Source organism: Arachis duranensis, chromosome 8, assembly GCF_000817695.3.
Source record: "Arachis duranensis cultivar V14167 chromosome 8, aradu.V14167.gnm2.J7QH, whole genome shotgun sequence".
Lineage (NCBI taxonomy): Eukaryota > Viridiplantae > Streptophyta > Magnoliopsida > Fabales > Fabaceae > Arachis > Arachis duranensis.
In genome coordinates, this window is record NC_029779.3 from 1,888,622 (window position 1) to 1,908,140 (window position 19,519).

At 31.9% G+C, this 19,519-nt stretch overlaps 1 protein-coding gene, 1 non-coding gene and 1 pseudogene across 3 annotated transcripts; 1 reads left to right on the plus strand and 2 right to left on the minus strand.

Moving 5' to 3' along the window:
* Positions 1 to 2,765: 2,765 nt before the first annotated feature.
* LOC127741343 (small nucleolar RNA R71) lies at positions 2,766 to 2,874 on the minus strand. The gene has a single exon (XR_008002295.1). It is a non-coding gene; the product is annotated as a small nucleolar RNA R71 (small nucleolar RNA).
* A 1,407-nt stretch (positions 2,875 to 4,281) lies between these two features.
* Positions 4,282 to 8,562, minus strand: LOC107460039 (uncharacterized). 2 transcript variants are annotated; one of them, XM_016078361.3, is made up of 4 exons: positions 8,350 to 8,562; positions 6,333 to 6,472; positions 5,656 to 5,753; positions 4,282 to 5,118 (listed from the first exon to the last, which is right to left on the minus strand). In XM_016078361.3, exons 2-4 carry the CDS (start codon positions 6,447 to 6,449, stop codon positions 4,548 to 4,550), a joined length of 786 nt encoding a protein of 261 aa, XP_015933847.1. In that variant the 5' UTR covers positions 6,450 to 6,472; positions 8,350 to 8,562; the 3' UTR covers positions 4,282 to 4,547. The 2 variants fall into 2 exon arrangements, with proteins under 2 accessions (XP_015933847.1, XP_015933848.1); XM_016078362.3 differs by lacking the exon at positions 8,350 to 8,562 and adding an exon at positions 7,328 to 8,289.
* Positions 8,379 to 16,049, plus strand: LOC107459995 (N-carbamoylputrescine amidase-like; annotated as a pseudogene).
* Positions 16,050 to 19,519: the final 3,470 nt, after the last annotated feature.

The following is a 19,519-nucleotide window of genomic DNA, read 5'->3' on the forward strand; positions in this document are numbered from 1 at the left end:
TCTATACACAACTAAAATAACAATAAAAAGATATATACAAACCATGCTAAATAAAAATACAAATAAAGCTCTAAATTATATAGAAAACAAGTAAAATACAACTACTAAAAAAAAATTAAAGTAACCAAATAATTAACAAAAAATCTAAAAGACATAGCAATAAGAAAAATAAAATATGAAAGTGTTTGAAAAAAGCGTTTTTACAATCACAATTGTCGTTCTAAGCCATTTCACGCTTAAATTTTGCACAGTTTTTTGTGGGCTTTCTATGATTAGGAATGTAAAAACTTGAACAAATTGCCAACTTCAGCTGGTGAATTTTCATGCTGTTGTGGTGGAGGAAGAGGTTTCTCCCTTCTTTATCTATCGTAGCATTTTCCTTCTTCTGCTTTCCTTTTTGCTTATGATAACTCATCTTGAAAAATATAAAATAGAATATAGTAAGACGAGTAAATTTGAAGACAAGGAATAATATATTGTTGAAATGAGATAATAATCACTAAAATGAAGTGAGTTTATTAGTTTGTGATGAAAAAATAGTATGTGAATTCTAAGTTTGAGTTTTTCTTATGCAAAAATCACCTTTGGATACTACTTTGAGTTTTTCTTGTGTTTTTATGATTATAGGTGAAATTCGGAGTAGTTTGAAGAAGCGTGGAGCAAGAAAGGAAAATGCTGGCAGCACCCTCCCTGGACGCTAAACACCCACCTGGCATTTGGCGCCAGCAGGGGGCACAAGCTAGAGACGCACGCTTCCCCCATTGGCGTTCAACGCCCATTCCTGAAGTTGAACGCCAGCAGCAGCCCGTTTCACACCTCTTTGGGTCTCTAAATGGATTTAACACTTATTAGTTTTATTTTATTTTCTTTTTATAATATTTATTTACAAATAATATCTTTTAGGTCAAGAATTTATTATGAGGTTAGTATTTAAAGAAAAAGATTAACCCTAATAGGGGGTTCGAACATAATCTTCTTTCTTTCGCACTTTTTAGAACTCTGTTTTTTTTTTGTAAGTTATGAGCAACTAAACCTCCTGGTTAAGGTTATGAACTCTGTTTATTTCTATGGATTAAGATTATTATTCTTCTATTTTAATTTATGTTTGATTCAATTCTAAGGTGTTGTTTTTGCTTTTAATCTTATGAACTGGGTGGAACGAGAGTATGACCCTTTTCTACATGAGTTCTTGTAATTCTCGAAAGAGTTATCTTGCTTGAACTACAGCTTGAAAATACTCCTCCTAAATTGCTAATAACATTAACTAATTGGGATATGTGACATAAAATCCTGTTAGTTTTGGGTAATTAGGATTTTTGTGGCGTTAAACTAGTTTTCTGAACTAACCCTCTAATCGGAATTGAGTGACCACAGAGTGGCGTTTGATGAAGGTTAGGAAAAATTAAATCACTAAGAGATTAGTTAATCACTCATGGTTTGCCATATAATGAATCATTCATTGTTAAAATAGTTACTAAGATGTTTTAATCCGGAAAGATAAACATCTCCAAGACCTTAACTGTTTTCTCATTATTGTTTTACACCAAACTCTTATTTGCTTTCTTTATTTGCTATTTTATTGTTTTATGCGTTTACAACAACAACTCCCTTTTTACTGTTTGGCTGACTAAGTCTAATAGGATAACCATTGCTTGCTCAGTCCGACAATTCTCGTGAGATCGACCCTTACTCACCTGAGGTATTACTTGGATGACCCGATGCACTTGCCGGTTAAGTTGTGCGAGTTCTAATTTCGCGCACCATGTTTTTGGCGCCGTTGTCGGAGATTGTTTGTGATTGACAACTACCAGTTGTCTTGTTGCTTAGATTAGGTATTTTTATTAATTTTTGTTTATTTATTTCTCTTTTTAATTTTCGATTCTCCTTTTGTTTATTCTCCTTAATTTTCAATTTTATCTTTATTTATTTTTCTCTTTATTTTCGAATTTTATTTTAGTTATTTTATTTTCATTTAATTTTGGATTTTAAATTTGGTGTCCCTTTAGATCTTGTCTTTTCTTTTCAAAATTTTTTATTTATTTTAATTTATTTTCAAAAATCCTTTTAGGTTATTTGTTTATCTTTGTTTTTGAATTTTTTTAGTTAGTTGCTTATTTTACTTTACTTTAGTTCTTTTAGGATATCTCATTGGGAGTTCTCTATACTTTGATATAGAGACTCCCACTTTTTCTTTGTTTTTTGTTGTTTATAAGCAAGAAAAAGAACAAAGAACCCCTTCTCAAGTTTGATTCTGAATCTAAAAGAACCTTGAGACGGCATTTGCAACAAGCTAAATCTTACAAAGCTAGAGAAAATTCCAAGGAAACCTTGAGAAGGAAGCTGAACAGACCACTATGACAGCTAATAAAGACAATCCGAACGCTGAAGAGTAAGAAAGGAAGGTGCTTGGCTCATACACTGCACTCACATCTGACTTCTATGGGCGCAGTATATCTCTACCTGCCATTGGTGCCAACAATTTCGAGCTCAAGCCTCAATTAGTTACTCTGGTGCAACAAAACTGTTAGTTTCATGGACTCCCGCAAAAGGATCCCAACAAATTCATATCCGACTTCCTGCAGATCTGTGACATTGTTAAGACAAATGGAGTGAACCCCGAGATTTACAAGCTCATGCTCTTCCCTTTTGCTGTAAGGGACAAAGCAAAGCTGTAGCTGGATTCTCAACCCAAGGAGAGCCTGGACACATGGGACAAGGTGGTCACTGAATTTCTGACCAAGTTCTTTCCACCCCAGAAGCCGAGTAAGCTTAGAGTGGATGTCTAGACCTTCAAACAGAAAGGGGGAGAGTCCCTCTATGAGACCTGGGAGAGATACAAGTAGATGATCAGGAGATGCCCTCCCAACATGGTTTCAGATTGAACCAAGCTGGAGATCTTTTACGATGGCCTCTCTGAGATGGCCAATATGTCACTGGATTACTCCGCAGGTGGTTCACTACACATGAAAAAGATGCCTGAAGAGGCAAACAAGATCATTGAGATGGTTGCCAACAACCAGTACACGTACACTTCCAAGAGGAACCCTGTAAATACTGTGACTACTCAGAAGAGAGGAGTCATGGAGGTGGACACACTGGATGCTATTTTGGCACAGAATAAGCTCATATCCCAGCAGATAAGTATGACTTCTCAGCACCTGACCGAGATGCAAGTTTCAGTTGTCAACACACAAGATGCATTTTATGACATGACTGGGAGTTTGATTCTTTTTAGTAATGTTGGATGTTTCTTCTTTATAGGTTTTAGATGATTCTATTTCTTAGTTTTAGAATTTTATTTCTTATGTTTTACAAAATAATATCCAAAATTTAACAGAAAAACATCTAAAATTATTGAAAAAAAATTCAAAATCTAACAAAAAATCAAAATCGTTAAAAAGAATATCCAAAATCATAGAAAAAACATTTGAAACCTCTAAAATTTAAACATCCGAAATTTAAAGGTATTGTTTGTTTCAATTTACTTTTTAATGTACATTCCCAAAAAAAAACATATGAAATCTCTAAAATTTAAACATAAAAAATCTAGGTATAAAAAAAATCCGAGATGATGCCTTCGTTTTTAATAGCTTACTTTTCATTTACTTTTAATTGTACATTCCTAGAAAAATACCTGAAAAATCTGATATTTAAATATCTGAAATTCAGAAATAAAAAATATCCAAAATTATGCCTTTTTTAATATTTTGCTTTCATTTAACTTTAGCCGTACATTTTCAAAAAAAAAAAACATTTGAAACCTCTAAAATTTAAATATTTAAAATTCAAGTATAAGAAACATCTAAAAATAATGTTTTTTTACCATAATTAAAAGACCTTTTATTGCGTTCAAATTTTGGAACTTTTTTGTTAGGTTTTGAAAGTTCTTTAGAATGATTTTAAATGTTTATTTTTATTACGTTCTGAATGTTTTTTTTTTTTTGTTAGATTTTAGATTTTTTTTACAATAATTTTAAATATTTTTTGTTTATTTGCGACCCAATTAATAGTTAGTTACTGTTTACTGATACTCGAGCTGGTTAACTGAATTGTTTTTAATCCTTGCACTAAGATAGTTAGTTATTGTTTACTGATACTCGAGCTGGTTACTGAATTCTTTTTAATCCTTGCACTAAGAATGAGGACGCTCATTAACAAAAAAAGAGAAAAAATATTTCGACTTTTGGGAGAAAACTCAGGTACAAATTCATACTCCCGTGATATTTATCGATACTAGACTTCCCCTTATACAATATAAATTTAACAAGGTGAGACTTCATGTGCTAGTTAATTTGATTTAATTTCTCGATCATAAACTTAAAAGACAACTGTTACATGATTGAATAACATTTTTCCTGGTATGAATTTAGTCGTGTGTTAGTTTCCCCAAGTGCAACAAGCAACTAAAAATTGGGTCGAAGGGAAGGAAAACTCTTGAAGATATAAAACACTTTTCCTTCTATGGTCAGAACTCAGAACCAACACACAAGCACCCGCTTCATGTTGAAGACAGAGACTAAAGCAACACTTGAACACTACAACTCTACTCACGAGTCAGTTGATTTTGCATTCACACCTAAGACCCTACCTGACTTATTGTCATCAGGGTTAAACTCCGGTTCAGAAATACTGATTGCCGAACACTCCTCAATCTGATATTCCCTCTCGTCATCCAGTGGTTTCATATACGAGCATGATCGTTCCTCGGTATCTACATTAGGTATAGGCTCATGGCAAGAACCAAACGGCAACTCCATGGATGTAGATCCGGGAGGTTGTGTTCTCATCTGCACCGATCTCAAAAGTGCAGCTCTTCTCAAATCAGCTGAGTGGCATATATCACTTGGAGATGATGGGAATCGGCCCTCAGAATCTGACCCTCGTTGGCGAGGCTGGGAGCATGTGACAGCCAAGACGGTTGAGCTATGCGACGCAATTGAACTACTAGAAGGTGCTGAAGAGGATGCATTCTGTGGTTTTTGGTACCTATATGGAGAAGAAACGGGACTGCTTGGAAGACTGTCCAGTTGGGTCGGGCAAGCGTGCAATGGGGTCTCGCAAAACCTCAAGTCATCTGAGTCTTCTGACATAGGTGAATATTGCCAAGACATATCATCCCTGAAAGTAAATTAAACAAAATTTATTTGAAACATTTGCTAGAAACAGGAGCATTGAACATATTTGCTTATACAAAAGGCTGCTTGTAGTTCACTGTTGCTGCAAGAGAGTTATCATTTTCTATTTTAAAAAATGTCTACTTTTATACCTTTTTAGTTTTTACAGTAAACTATAGAGAACAAAAAAGAACACTGGGACAACATCACAAAATAGTAAGACAGAATTAGAGCATCAGGGAATTTGATTCCTTTATAAACTAACACGATAGATACGGAAATGCATAAATGACATTATACACATGAGGAATTGACACATTAACCCCAAATTTCCATGTGTAATGAGGAAGATCACATTTATGGAAGAGCATAATTGACACATAATCAATACTAGCATACACAGCCAAACAATATAAATTAACTGTAATAAATGAAACACAAAAAAAAAAAAAAAAAAAACTCATCCATCAAAATAGTTGATGACAACATTCCAAGCTGGGACAATATGGTACCTATATAAGAAAGTGGCCATGATTTTTACCTAAGAGAGAACATGCTTTCAGACCTGGCTGGAGAGTCCATTAGATTATCCGGAAGAGAGTCACCAACCGTCAGTCCATTAAGACTGGATGCCATTATCTGAACAGGAAAACCATCGATTGAGTGACTCTAATTTGATTCTAGTGCATTTCATTGGATTGCAGAGTATAGAACAAAAGAAACATCAACGTTGACCACCTCCTGATAACATACATTCTATATGATCCAGGCAAATAATATCTTTCTAACAAAAAGGAAACCCATGAGATTGTGTTTAAGCTCAGTCATGCAAAAATGCACTGTAATTTAACCAAATCTAGCAACTTTTAAACAAACAACAAATCCACTAGGAATGGGCTAGTTGAGTTTATTCATGTATTATTACTGAGATTCATAAATACATATAATATCTGCTAACCAATTTGGCAATGCAATCTTATTATTCAAGATAGAAGATGCAAATGATCATCCTATTACAACTGATACAAGCAATAAATCAACAACAATGCTCATAATCTCAACCACTTCCTTATAAAACACCAACAAAAAGGTTAAAATGTATAGTTAAGATAGTGGGGAAAATGTTCTAAAAGTTATGTCAGAGACAGACCACTAAAATAAAACAAAACCATAAAAAAGAAGAAAAAAAGTCGCCAAATTTAAAAACGAAATGGATACCTCGCTAAGGTAACGCTTGTGAGAGCGAAGATTGTCAACATAAACTTCCTCTTCAGGATCTCTGGTGCGCTTTGCACTGGGCGATGATGACCCAGCCACATTTGAATCAGAACCCATTGTTGGGTCCAACTAATCTAAACCTGAAACAACAATTGAAGCCAGATAAGACGAAGAATGATTAAATAGTGAAAGTAGATTACAAAAGAAAAAATGTATTAGTATGTTGCAAAGATAAATCCTAATATGTTTTCAGTTAAACTTAAATGTAGAAAGAATAGTTAGAAATATTCTTCCAACTAGGATTATAAATTTTTGAGAATGGGTTGTTCTCTCAGAGGTTCTGAAAACCAGGCCGGTCATCAAACCGCTTTAGTCACTGGTTTACTGGTTTATTGGTCTAACCAGTCAAACCGGTGGTTCAACCGAAAAAACTGTTTTAGAATAAAATAATAAATAAATTATAAAGGACCAAAGATGAGGATACTCCAAGAACTCCTATTAGATGCAACAGCATTCAACATTATCATATATTCTCACACACACATACAAAGCCTTAACTCAAAGAACAACCACAGCAAGTGACTTGGAAAGAAAATGTAAACACCGAAACAATCACAAGCATACACAACATGTGAATATTATTATAGCAAACATAATAATAAAATAGCTCTTCTAATGCGTTTCCGAAAATATCCCAAATCAAGAAAACTACATAATCTGATCCACTTGATTCAGAAAGCTACATATATTAGAAAAATTAAGAATCAACTAAAAGAAAAAGAAAAGGAAGGCCTGGTTGATTCGATTCAATTGCCTGAGATGAAGAATCAAATAGGGCTGAAAAGCTGAGAGTTTAAATGTTAAACCTCAATATTCAAATAACATGACTCCATTATTGTTATTATTACACCCTTCTAATGTCACAAACTCAATATATATTATAGTCCATTGACACTTGTGTATTCACAACTTGGCCTCATCATTCTGATTCATACCTTAAGTAGAAGAAAAAGCCCCAATCAGCTTTCATTACAATTTTATCCAGAGAGTTGGGGTTTTGGTTCGGAGTTCATGCCGATGATGATGACAAGAGGGATGAATCCGTGAATCAGTAACATAGGCAGTGCAAATTTTAACAAAGCTCATCACAATGATTAACAACAACAAAAAGCACTGAAGGAACAGTAAATCAGTAATATAGGCAGTGCAAATTTTAACAAAGCTCATCACAATGATTAACAACAACAAAAAGCACTGAAAGAACAATGAATCAGTAACATAGGAAGTGCAGATTTAAAATTTAAAAGTTATTAATTTAAAATTTATCATCAAATACAATCAGTGAGCAAAGCCAATCAATCAAGCACTGACTTTGCATTCTGTTCTGAATCGGTGACTGGGAAGCAACAAATTCAAGTTACAGCAAGAAATTTAACAAATCTTAGTAAAGTCCCGATTTACAGCAAAAAGGCAAATTTATTGATTACCAATTCAGCAACATGCAAAAATACAGGGAGAAGGGAAATCTGAAAAAGAGAGAACACTAAACCAAAACATTAACCAATAATCACAAAACACTAAACCTTCACCCAGCAATTACAAACAAAGCCAGCAATTACAAACATTAGCACATTATAAAACATTCCAAAACACTAAACCTTTACCCAGCAAAACCAACAACTACAAACAAAGCCATCAGTAAATTTGAACCAAAAAATTAAGAGCCATCGAGACATCAGTAACAGAGCCATCAATAACAGAGCAAAGAATTGAAAGCAACAGACTAACAGAGCCATCGAGCCATCAGTAAATTTGAAAAAAAAAAATTTACAGCCATCAGCAACCAGCAAATACAAGACAGATCCATCAGCAGCATGCAATTACAATTTACAAAACATTACAAGAAAAATGGAACAAAAATTGAACAATTTCAGAACTTCAAATGAAGAAGACCACCGAACATTCAGAAATTAAAAGGAAGAAACGGAGGCGAAGAATTGAAAGCAGGGCCACTAACCTGGGTTCCATGCCGAGAAGCCAGCGAAGATGGAAACGACGTGCCGAGCTACCTGGGGAAGAGGAAGACGAAAACGACGTGCCAGCGAAGATGAAAACAACACGGGAAAGAGGAAGCAGCGGCGCCGCGGAGGACCTGGGGACGGTGGCGGCGATGAAGGGCTAGGGTTTTCCTTGGCTTCAGAGGTCTCCAGGGAGTGCACGAATGATTGGGGGAAGAGGGGGCTGGGGAGGGGGTTGGTTCACGAATGGTTCTGCTTTTGTTTTGTTTTTTTTTTTTTTTTCCAAATAAACAAAACGGCGTCCTTTTATTCAATTGGTATTTGGTAGTCCCTTTCTTTTCCAAAATAGAGATTATAGTTCTCACTTCTCAGCACTGAAAAGCACAATAATGTCATGCAGCACCATCGAAAAAGCTTTTTAGATCTACAGCAACTCTAATGAGTGCTAGGCTCAATTATTTGTAATATCTTTAATGAGCAAGAATGATATATTCAACACATTAATCCCAAATTTTCTTGTGTAATGAGAAAGATCACATTTATAGAAGAGCATAATTGTTAATTGACACAAAATCAATACTAATAATATACGCAGCCAAACAATTTAAATTTATAAATTAGGGTAATGCTATGGTAGTGAAATGATTTTTTTTTTAGCACCTGCTAAAATACGTTGGACACAATATATAGGAGATGTGTTGATTTTGATATAACATGAGAAACATCAACTGAGCCGAAATATCAGTGGACAGAATGTTTGTATAGGGAGATAATTATGCTAAATAGTGTATTAATTTGAGGGTTTAATCTTTTATAAGAATTGGATTAATCATATTGATCATACATACACTGCTTATACTTCTTTGACAGTGAGTTTAAATAATTAGGACCTTATATACAACCAAAAGGTTAAAACATATATATTTGTGTGTGGGTTAATCTTTAATAATAATTGAATAAGTCATAAAAGATACTCATTTTTTTTATTTATGAAAAGATTGGATAAAAATCATCAAAATTTATTATTTTTTGTTAATATATATTTAGTTATTAATTCAATTTTTTTTAGTTTAGTTATTTTAGTTTAGTAATTTAACAATATATTTTATTTCATATTTTTAAACATTAATAAATATTAACTAATTAATAATTAAAAATAATAAATTCTGATAGTTCTCTAACATTTTTCTAACAACAACAATAATAATAATTAAAGATATGGTGAATGTTAGGACTTCATCTGAAACAAAATTCACCTCCAGAAATGTCCCAACAAAATCTATTATCTCTCATCCCTCAAAAGAATTTGTCTTCCTGTCTCATTTTTTGTTTTATCCATTATATTTTTATGTTATTTTTAACATATAAGTATTTAATATCTATACAAAAATTTGATTCTAAATATATATTTTTTGAATTTGTAATATAAATAATAATCTTTATATTTTATTATTTTTATTTTCTATAGTCATACAATAATATCTATAAATATTTGCAGATATCTACCTTCCCAAGCAAAGATAAATATTTAATGTATGAATTAAAAGAAAAAATTAATTATAATAAATTTTTTATTTTAATTCATACTTATTTATTATGTATGTATTCGATTCATATGTAAATACTTAAAAATTGAGTTTACCTGATTTGATTTATATAAATCTATTTAGAACATATATAAAACCAATTTCTATTCAAAAAATCTGTATAATTTTAGTCTTTAATCAATTTATTAATATAAATTATTCTTATTTTTAAATTCAATATATATATATATATATTAGTTTTATTTTCTCACAAATTCACTATTCTTTTAAACTTTAATGATTCATTAATAAATTATATTAACTGTTTGTCTGTGTTATTCTGTAGTAAATTCTATTTTTGTTTCAACCTTTGTAATGTAGGATACAAGAACTTACAAAAGAGTTAAGCATAGTCATACCAGTTAGCTTCTTCGAGAAAGCAAATAACGCACATTATAATTCAATAACCATAATTGATGCTGATGAGAGTGATCTTGGAATTTATAGAATGGTAAATGCTATGGTGGGGAAGTGATATTTTTTTCTCAGGTAAAAAAATTGCGTGGTGTAACTCCTTGTGTGACATATGGATTTACGTGACTACACGCGGTAAGAAAATTGCATGGTATAACTCATTGCGTGACACATGGGTTTGCGTGACTACACGCGTAGACATTTTCTGCTACCGGTGAATGACAAGACAAGGGGTTTGTCTGGAGTGAGTTAATTAGGAGAGTTTAATTATTGTTTTTTTTTTGTTTACCCAAATGGTATCTCCCAATTCGACAGGTCAAGGACTAATCCGTCGCAAATCTGAGCTCCATTTAAGGGTTTGCCGCTGGCCAATGAGTTGCTGCATGCATAAGGTGGGGTTCAAACTCCCGACACTTGCTTAAGCAGACGAGTGAGTTGACCACTCGACCAACCCAAATTGGTTAGTTATTGAGCTTTTGGCATTTTGTGGGTAAAATTTTTGTTTTGATTAGGCTTTTTGACATTTTGTGGGTGCAATTTTTGTTTTGATTAGGTTTTATGTTGAGTTGTTGAGTGAGGAATGAATATTGTAATCTTTTTTATTTGTAAAGTGCATCTGATCTGTTAAAATTTTTGTACACAAAGAAAGTTTTTTTAGGGTATGTTATCAATAAAAAAAGATCGAAAACAAAATAAATAAACATATGAAAATAGTTTTTTAATAAAATGATATTTGATTTTATTTATAGAAAGAGAATTATATAATTTAAAAATAAAATGTGTGAAGCAAAATTAAAATAAAAATTATTTCAAATTGAAATTAACATATGAAAATAGTTTTTTATTATTATTTTAAAGATCGGTAGAGAGAGAAATTGATTCTAGATAACAATTCTTTTTAATTTACTGTTATACTTCTGTTTATTATATTTTGTTAGCAAAAAATAATATTGCTGTTTATGTCGAAATATACTAATTTAAGGATCACTTAAATAATAGATGAATAAAAAATAACAAGGAATGAGGAGAAGAGTTTTATTATTATTATGGATTGAGGGTGTAGGATTTGTGATTTAAAGTTTAGGATTAAGTTAGGATTGATGTATTTTGGATTTGGAGTTAGAGTTTAGGTATGTTCTTAAGAATTTAAGATTTCGAGTGTAAAGTTAGGAATTAGAATTTGTAATTTAGTTTGATATTTTGAAAATATTTTTATTTTTATGTTATTTTACAAATTTTAAAATATAAATTTTAAAAATTTAGTTTTTTAAACCATTAAAGGTATAAAATTATTATGAATTGATTTTTATTATTAATAATATAATTATTTAATTTTTCAAATCAAATTGTTCGATATATTCACTTATTAAATAACGAGCTTTGAGAAATTATGGTTGTGGTAGAGATTCGAAGTCCCTATTCTAGTAATTATTGTTGCGTTTGTTTATAAGGACAGAATACATAGAGACACATAAACACAAAGTCATATTTGGTAGATGAGACATGTATAAATAGAAATATTGTATCCAGAGACACTGAATTAATATATTTTGTATCCATCTTGACCAGAAAGACACTATGATACTAACGAGAGATACGATTTATTTATTTATTTTCATTATTCTTATTAATTTTTTATAATTATACTTTTTATTATTATATTTTTTTCTAAATTTTTTGAATAAAAAAATAAAAATAAATTAAATTTTTATAATTTATTCTAGTTTATCATCAAACAAAATACAAGAATATTAATTTTTATATCTCTATTCTTTATATCTTATTTTTAATATCTTATCTTATCCTGTTGTAAGAACTAAACGCAGCCTATTTTACTATGGGAATGGATAATCTTTTATTTTCTTTTCTAATTTTAATTCTTTTATTTAATTCTTCCAAGTTTTTAGTGATACCACTATGACAAAAACCAATCACAATGAAAATAAAAAGCCCAAATGCCCTGGCCCAATATCTTCTAAATTAATTACTTAAGCTAAACTAAGGCTAAACTAAACTAATTAGCATAGTGTAGCAAAAGGCATCACATGCCAGCAGCAGATAAAATATGGTTTATGTCAGCTGCTATTCTGCGGTGTTTGTCTTCAAACAATATTTATTTAGACAATTGTCAAAATCTTTAGGTAACAGCAATAACATACATGTGTAGAAAAAAGTCAAAAGCTTTCATTCTATACGATAGAACTCACCTTTAGTTAATAGTTATTTTACTTAGTTAACTATTGAAATTCTTGCAAAATTATCGGTTTACCTTTATTTTCTCTTATAAAATTACTACCCCTTTTCTTTCTTCAACCCGCCTCCCTTTTCATCACTATCATCTATCATTAAGCTCCTCTCTCCCCTTTTTCTTATCATCATTATCCACTACTAATCCCTCTCTCCCTTTTTCATCACCATCACCCACCACCAATTCCCTCACTTCGAACCACTATATTCCATGCCACCATTTCATTATCGTCGCTTTGCACCCATTACCACAATCAATCCTACAACTCTGTCACTGCCACACCTTTTCAATCGCTGCAATTACCCTCACTAACTACCACTTTCGCCTCCATTTCTTTAAAAAATTTTCTTGCTATCTTTCTCTATCTTCTTTATCATTCTTTCTCTCTCTTTCAATTTTCAATTAGATTCTTTCTCACAATTTCAGTTTATCAATTTATTATTATTCATAATTATGATAATGATTATGATGATAATTTTGGGTGCATAATAGCGATGGAAGAATTAGGATTAAGTACTTGATAGTAGATATTGAAGGTGACAGTAGTGGTAGTGAGAGGTTGCGAGGGATGGGGTGGAGTGTAATGAGAACGACAATATTATCCATGGATGAAGGTGCAACAAGTAAAGTGAATTGGTGGCAATGGGATGGGGTTTGATGGTATTGGCAGTAATAATAATAATAATAATGATGATGATTCCAATCATGGGTGAGTGGTGGTGGATGGGATAATGTGTAGTGACAGTGAGATTGGGTGGAATAGAAGTTGATAATAATGAAAGTGGGTGAGAGCAGCAATATAAGGTGGTGATAGTGGGATAAAATAGAAGAGGATAAGGATGACGTTGATGGTATTTGAGAGAGAAAAAGATGAGGGTATATTAGAAAAATCATAAAAGAATTAACGAGGTAAATACCAAATCAGTACTAAAAAGATTCTGGCATTAATAAAATAGTACATGATTTTGTTTTGACAAATAGTCCCTGAATAATTTTAAAATTTGACAAGCGTGCCCTTAAATTCGTCGGAAGAGAATGCTGTTGAATTGGCCACCGTATTTTGTTGAGATTGCAGCCTTATTAACGAATATACCTAGTTGGAATTTTAATTAAACACCCCAATCCAACGTGAAAAATCAAAACACCAAAATCTCCCCTTTTCTGGAACCCTAGTCCCTTCCCTCCCCAACGCACTCTTTACACCAAGAATTGCCCCAAACTTGGAAAATCTAGCGAAGGATCCCCCTTCTCAATGCACTAGATTTTTCAGGGTGGAATTTTTAATTAATTACTTAGATATTATACATTAACAAAGCTGCCATATTATCAAAATACAGTGACCACCTCAACATCATTCTCATCGAAGATGTATTTCGACAAACTTAAGAGTACATTTGGTCAATAACAAAAGTCAGGTACTATTTTGTGAGTGTCAGAATCTTTTAAATAACGATTTAGTATTTATCTCGAATTTTAACAGTTGACTAAAAAAATTAACTATTGACTAACATTTAGATCATTTTGTCAAATAAAACATATTTTTTGTTATTTTGTTGTTATCATTTTATGGAGATCATTTTGTCAAAATCAAAATCTTTCCAAAACCAAAATGACTATTTATTCTTTATAATATATTAAAAGAGAGACGGCTTCTCAATGCATTGTTTTGTGAAGCTTATTCTTCATTTTATATTTTTCTATAAACCAATCATAATAATAGTGAAACCAAACTATCCGTTCACTTATATGAGAAATGAGAGAATTTTAGATGGCCTTGTCCCTTGCAACGTTTCTCATATTTGGAAGAGTATCTCAAAGGCTTTTGGTGCTCTTAAAAATGCCTTCTCTTGGTGTATTGGGTCACTTAATCAGTCTTTTTGGTTTGACAATTGGAGTATTGAGGGCCCAATTACTCAAGTTGTTCCTTTTGTACATATATCTGACTTTGATTTAACTATTAAAGACGTTTGGAAATATGGTCAATGGAATCTTCATGATATTTTCTCTAACATTCCAAAAGATGTCAAACAGCATTTGAACGCTTATAATCCGGATTTGAATGCTGGAAGAGTTTGGGTTGGTCGTAGAGTGTGGCATCTTCTAGACTCTACTCAACTAGAAGTGGATAAAATTGGCTAGCCGAAAGCTTGGTTTTTGTGATTCTTTTTGTAACTACCGAATATTTTGTAACATTGGTATTTTGCATAACAGATTTTCTAGACTAAATTTGCAAAGATTGGAGTTGGTAAGAAATTGTGATTATTGACTGTTTACATTCTGTTCATTTTACGTGTACGCTTTATAGGAAGATTTCTAAGACTTATTCAAGGATTTTGAATCTCTAAAATTTTCTTTCTAAAAATGCTAATTTTTACTTTAGCTTTATACTAGCTATCTAAAACAATATTCAAAGTTACATTTTTTATTGTTCTTTCTGATACTAAACTATGATGAAGGAAGGAATTAGATAATAAAGTTGACAACTCTTATTTCATGTCAGCTATTTACTGGGACCAATGGTTTTCTGAAGCAGCACGGGCAATGGCACTTCAAGGTGCAGAGATTTTATTTTATTCCACTGCTATTGGTTCTGAACCACAAGATCAGGGTCTTGACTCTCGTGACCATTGGAAGCGTGTAATGCAAGGACATGCTGGGGTTAATTTAGTAGAATTTTGTACTACTTAACCACTCAAATTTTAATAATTATAAGGCATGCTGATGAGATGCGTATTCTCCCATTTCTCATTTATGTAATATATGCATGCATTCCATGCTTACAACTATTTCTCTTTACGACTCCTAATCTTGAAGGTAGTTGTCGCATTGAACCTTTAAAACAAAACAATCCGATACATGCTTTGCTGAATGTAAGAGAAAAGGAAATTTATTTTTGATAATCTTTTTTCTGCATGTGAAATTGCAATTTGCCAAGGGCTACTATATCTTTTTACTAGATTAATAAATGCAGGTACCTCTTGTAGCTTCAAATAAGATAGGAAAAGAGGTAATTGTGACTGAGCATGGGAATAGTGAGATTACGTTTTATGGAAACTCCTTTATAGCAGGTAATCGAACTCTTCTCTTTTCTGCACATAAAATATTCCACTATGAAAATGTTAATCTTTTTAGCGGCAGGCATAGCTTAGTACTACTTGTCATTTTTTGGTTTAATCTTCTCTTTGATCAGGACCAACTGAAAAAATAGTTGCAGCTGCATTGATAAACATGAAGCCGTGCGTTCTTGTTGCTCAAATCGATTTGGATAAGATCAAATCCCAGAGATATTGTTGGGGAGCTATATAAGGTGCTTTTAACACTTGATGGCGCTAATCTTATCCTATGATATATTGACATTTCACTTTGTGATTGTTCAAGAATTATAATTGGGATGCTTCAAGAACATAAGAGTCACTCACAAGGAAGGCAAAGGAACAGCTTACAAAATATCGTCTGTTAGATCAATGTAACTCAATAAATGTGAAGCTAAAAATACTTAGTGAATAAATTATTCATTTAAATAATTTTGAACAATGTGTGAACAATTGAACATCATTTCGTGCAATTTTTCTATAGAGTCTATTTTAATTGTTCTAGATTTACTATTTATTTTTGCAAGTGATTCAGGGGCACTATGATTACAGGTCTTAAAACCTTTTCAGGCATATGTACACAAAAGTGGGAATGTTATTAATTTTTTAATTATTTATTTATTTATTATAAAAAAATTTTATTGTAAGTGCATATAAATGAATAAAAATAAATTTAAATCCATGCAAGAAATCAGTTTTGTGTGGTTAAATCCAAAGGCTAATAGCTCTTTTCTATACACTTATTTATTTGATTTTGAGATTTCGTGTTTCATTTTTATTCTTTTTATTCTGTTTTTTTTTTACTTTAAATTATATGTATTCAAGATTTTTTTTCTCATACACTCTGTCATCGTTTTTTTTTTCTGTTAAAAAATTATAGAGAACTAACTTTTAGTTTGTCAATATTAACTAATTTTAGGGTTTAATGTTTGTAATTGACTAATGTTGGCTTAAAAAATTAGTTACCTAACATTATTCTTAAAAAAATTGTGTTTGATCATTCATGCAAATTTTTTTAGAAATGTAACTTGAATTATGCTCATAAAATTTGTGTTTATTGCCAAAATATTTCTATGTTTTTCATCACAAAATTGTTGTGTTTATTGTCAATAATTATCTTTAAAAAATTTTGGGTTTATTATTGATGAGCGGATAATTTATACGCTTTTTGGCATTGTTTTTAGGTAGTTTTTAGTAGGATCTAGCTACTTTTAGGGATGTTTTTATTAGTTTTTATGCAAAATTCACATTTATGAACTTTACTATGAGTTTGTGTGTTTTTCTGTGATTTCAGGTATTTTTTAGCTGAAATTGAGGGACCTGAGCAAAAATCTGATAGGAGGCTAAAAAAGGACTGCTGATGCTGTTGGATTATAACCTCCCTGCACTCGAAATAGATTTTCTGGAGCTACAGAACTCCAAATAGCGCACTCTCAACTGCGTTGAAAAGTAGACATTCAGGGCTTTCCAGCAATATATAATATTCCATACCTTATTCGATTTTAGACGACGCAAACTGGCGTTCAATGCCAGTTCCATGCTGCATTCTGGAGTAAAACGCCAGAAACACGTCACAAACCAGAGTTAAACGCCAAAAATACGTTACAACTTGGCGTTTAACTCCAAGAGAAGCCTCTGCACGTGTAAAGCTCAAGCTCAGCCCAAGCACACACCAAAGTGGGCCCCGGAAGTGGATTTCTGCACTAAGACTTATTTTTGTAAACCCTAATAACTAGTTTAGTATACATAGAACTTTTTACTATTGTATTGAGAGTCTTTTGACTGCGTCTTATCTTTAGCTTTCCTTAGATCATTTTTGGGGAGACTATTGATCACGTTTGGAGACTGGCCATTCGGTCATGCCTGGACCATCACTTATGTATTTTCAACGGTGGAGTTTCTACACACCATAGATTAAGGTGTGGAGCTCTGCTGTATCTCGAGTATTAATGCAATTACTACTATTTTCTATTCAATTCATGTTTATTCTTGTTCTAAGATATTCATTCGCACTTCAACCTGATGAATGTGATGATCCGTGACACTCATCACCATTCTCAACCTATGAACGCGTGCTTGACAACCACCTCCGTTCTACTTTCGATTGAATGAGTATCTCTTAGATTCCTTAATCAGAGTCTTCGTGGTATAAGTTAGAACCTATTGGCAGCATTCTTGAGAATCCGAAAAGTCTAAACCTTGTCTGTGGTATTCCGAGTAGGATTCAGGGATTGAATGACTGTGACGAGCTTCAAACTCGCGATTGTTGGGCGTAGTGACAGACGCAAAAGAATCACTGGATTCTATTCCGACATGATCGAGAACCGATAGATGATTAGCCGTGCTGTGACAGAGTATTTGGACCATTTTTACTGAGATGATGGGAAGTAGTTATTGACAACGGTGATGCCCTACATACAGCTTGCCATGGAAAGGAGTATGAAGAATTGGATGAAGGCAGTAGGAAAGCAGAGATTCAACAGGAACACAGCATCTCTATGCACTTATCTGGAATTTCCACTAATGATTTACATAAGTATCTCTATTTTTATTTTATGTTTTATTTATCTTTATATTCGAAAACCATTATAACCATTTAAATCCGCCTGACTGAGATTTACAAGATGACCATAGCTTGCTTCATACCAACAATCTCCGTGGGATCGACCCTTACTCACGTAAGGTATTACTTGAACGACCCAGTGCACTTGCTGGTTAGTTGTGCGAAGTTGTGACAAAATGTGATTCATGTTTGAGAGCTCCAAGTCTATTGGCGCCATTGTTGATGATCACAATTTCGTGCACCAATTATCACAAAGTTTAGATGTTTATCATAAAATATATAACATGTGCTATCAGAGCAAAATTGTCTCTGTCTGGCCATTTCAAAATTTAATTATTATGCATTATTTTGATTAATTGTTTTTAAAGAAAAAATGCATAGTATGAATTTTGGAACAAATAAGAAAAACCATTAAAACTGAAATTGACGCACCATAAGAAGAGAGAATAATAGAAAATACTCCCAAAAAGAATTCTCCATATTTGTTTTGTAGTTGTTCTTCATAATGGCATGATTCCATTATGATTCCGCTTGGTTTTCTCATTTTGAATAAAAAAAATGAAATGGGAAACGAAAAAGTAAAGAAGAACGTATACAGCGTGTGTCACTTTCTGTTTTAATGGCTTTTCTCTACTATATTTATATATGGTTCTCTACCATGTTTATATATGGTTTTGTAAGTTCCTTGAACCATTTCTTTTGATTTTATTTCTTTTGATTTTTATATTGGGCTTCATTTGAATTGCTATAAAATTGTAAAATTTGTGTTGAGTGAGATTTGAACTTGGATCTTTTAAATATTGTCAAAATATTTGACCATCAGATTATTTTCATTTTTATCATTACTTATGTCACTGCATTTATTTATTCAATAATAATAATTATATTTGCATGCCATATAAATTTTTTTATTGCATATCATGTGATTAATATATGATTTATTGAGAAGTAGCCACAGCATCTTTGATAATAATTATATTTAAAAAAATTACATAAATATTAATATGATATATTTATAATTGTTTATATAATAAACTTATCCACAGGAATTTATTATATTATTAACATATAATTAGGTTAAAATAGAAAATATTTTTACTTCTTAACTAGTCTACAGGTATTAAGAAGTAGTATTTTACTTTCTAGTTTCAATACTTTAGTTAATATAGTGAATATTATGTGTATTAAAGTCTTTGCCTACAGGTAGATTTTAATGACACTATGATTCATATTATTTTGATATGAATTACATTATCATGTGTTATC

Coding starts and splice junctions, on each gene's coding strand:
- LOC107460039 (XM_016078361.3), bottom strand. CDS start 6,449: ATGGGTTCTGATTCAAATGTGGCTGGGTCATCATCGCCCAGTGCAAAG. Junction 5,754..6,332: donor ACAAGCGTTACCTTAGCGAG/GTATCCATTTCG, acceptor TTTCCTGTTCAG/ATAATGGCATCCAGTCTTAA. Junction 5,119..5,655: donor GAAAGCATGTTCTCTCTTAG/GTAAAAATCATG, acceptor ATTTACTTTCAG/GGATGATATGTCTTGGCAAT.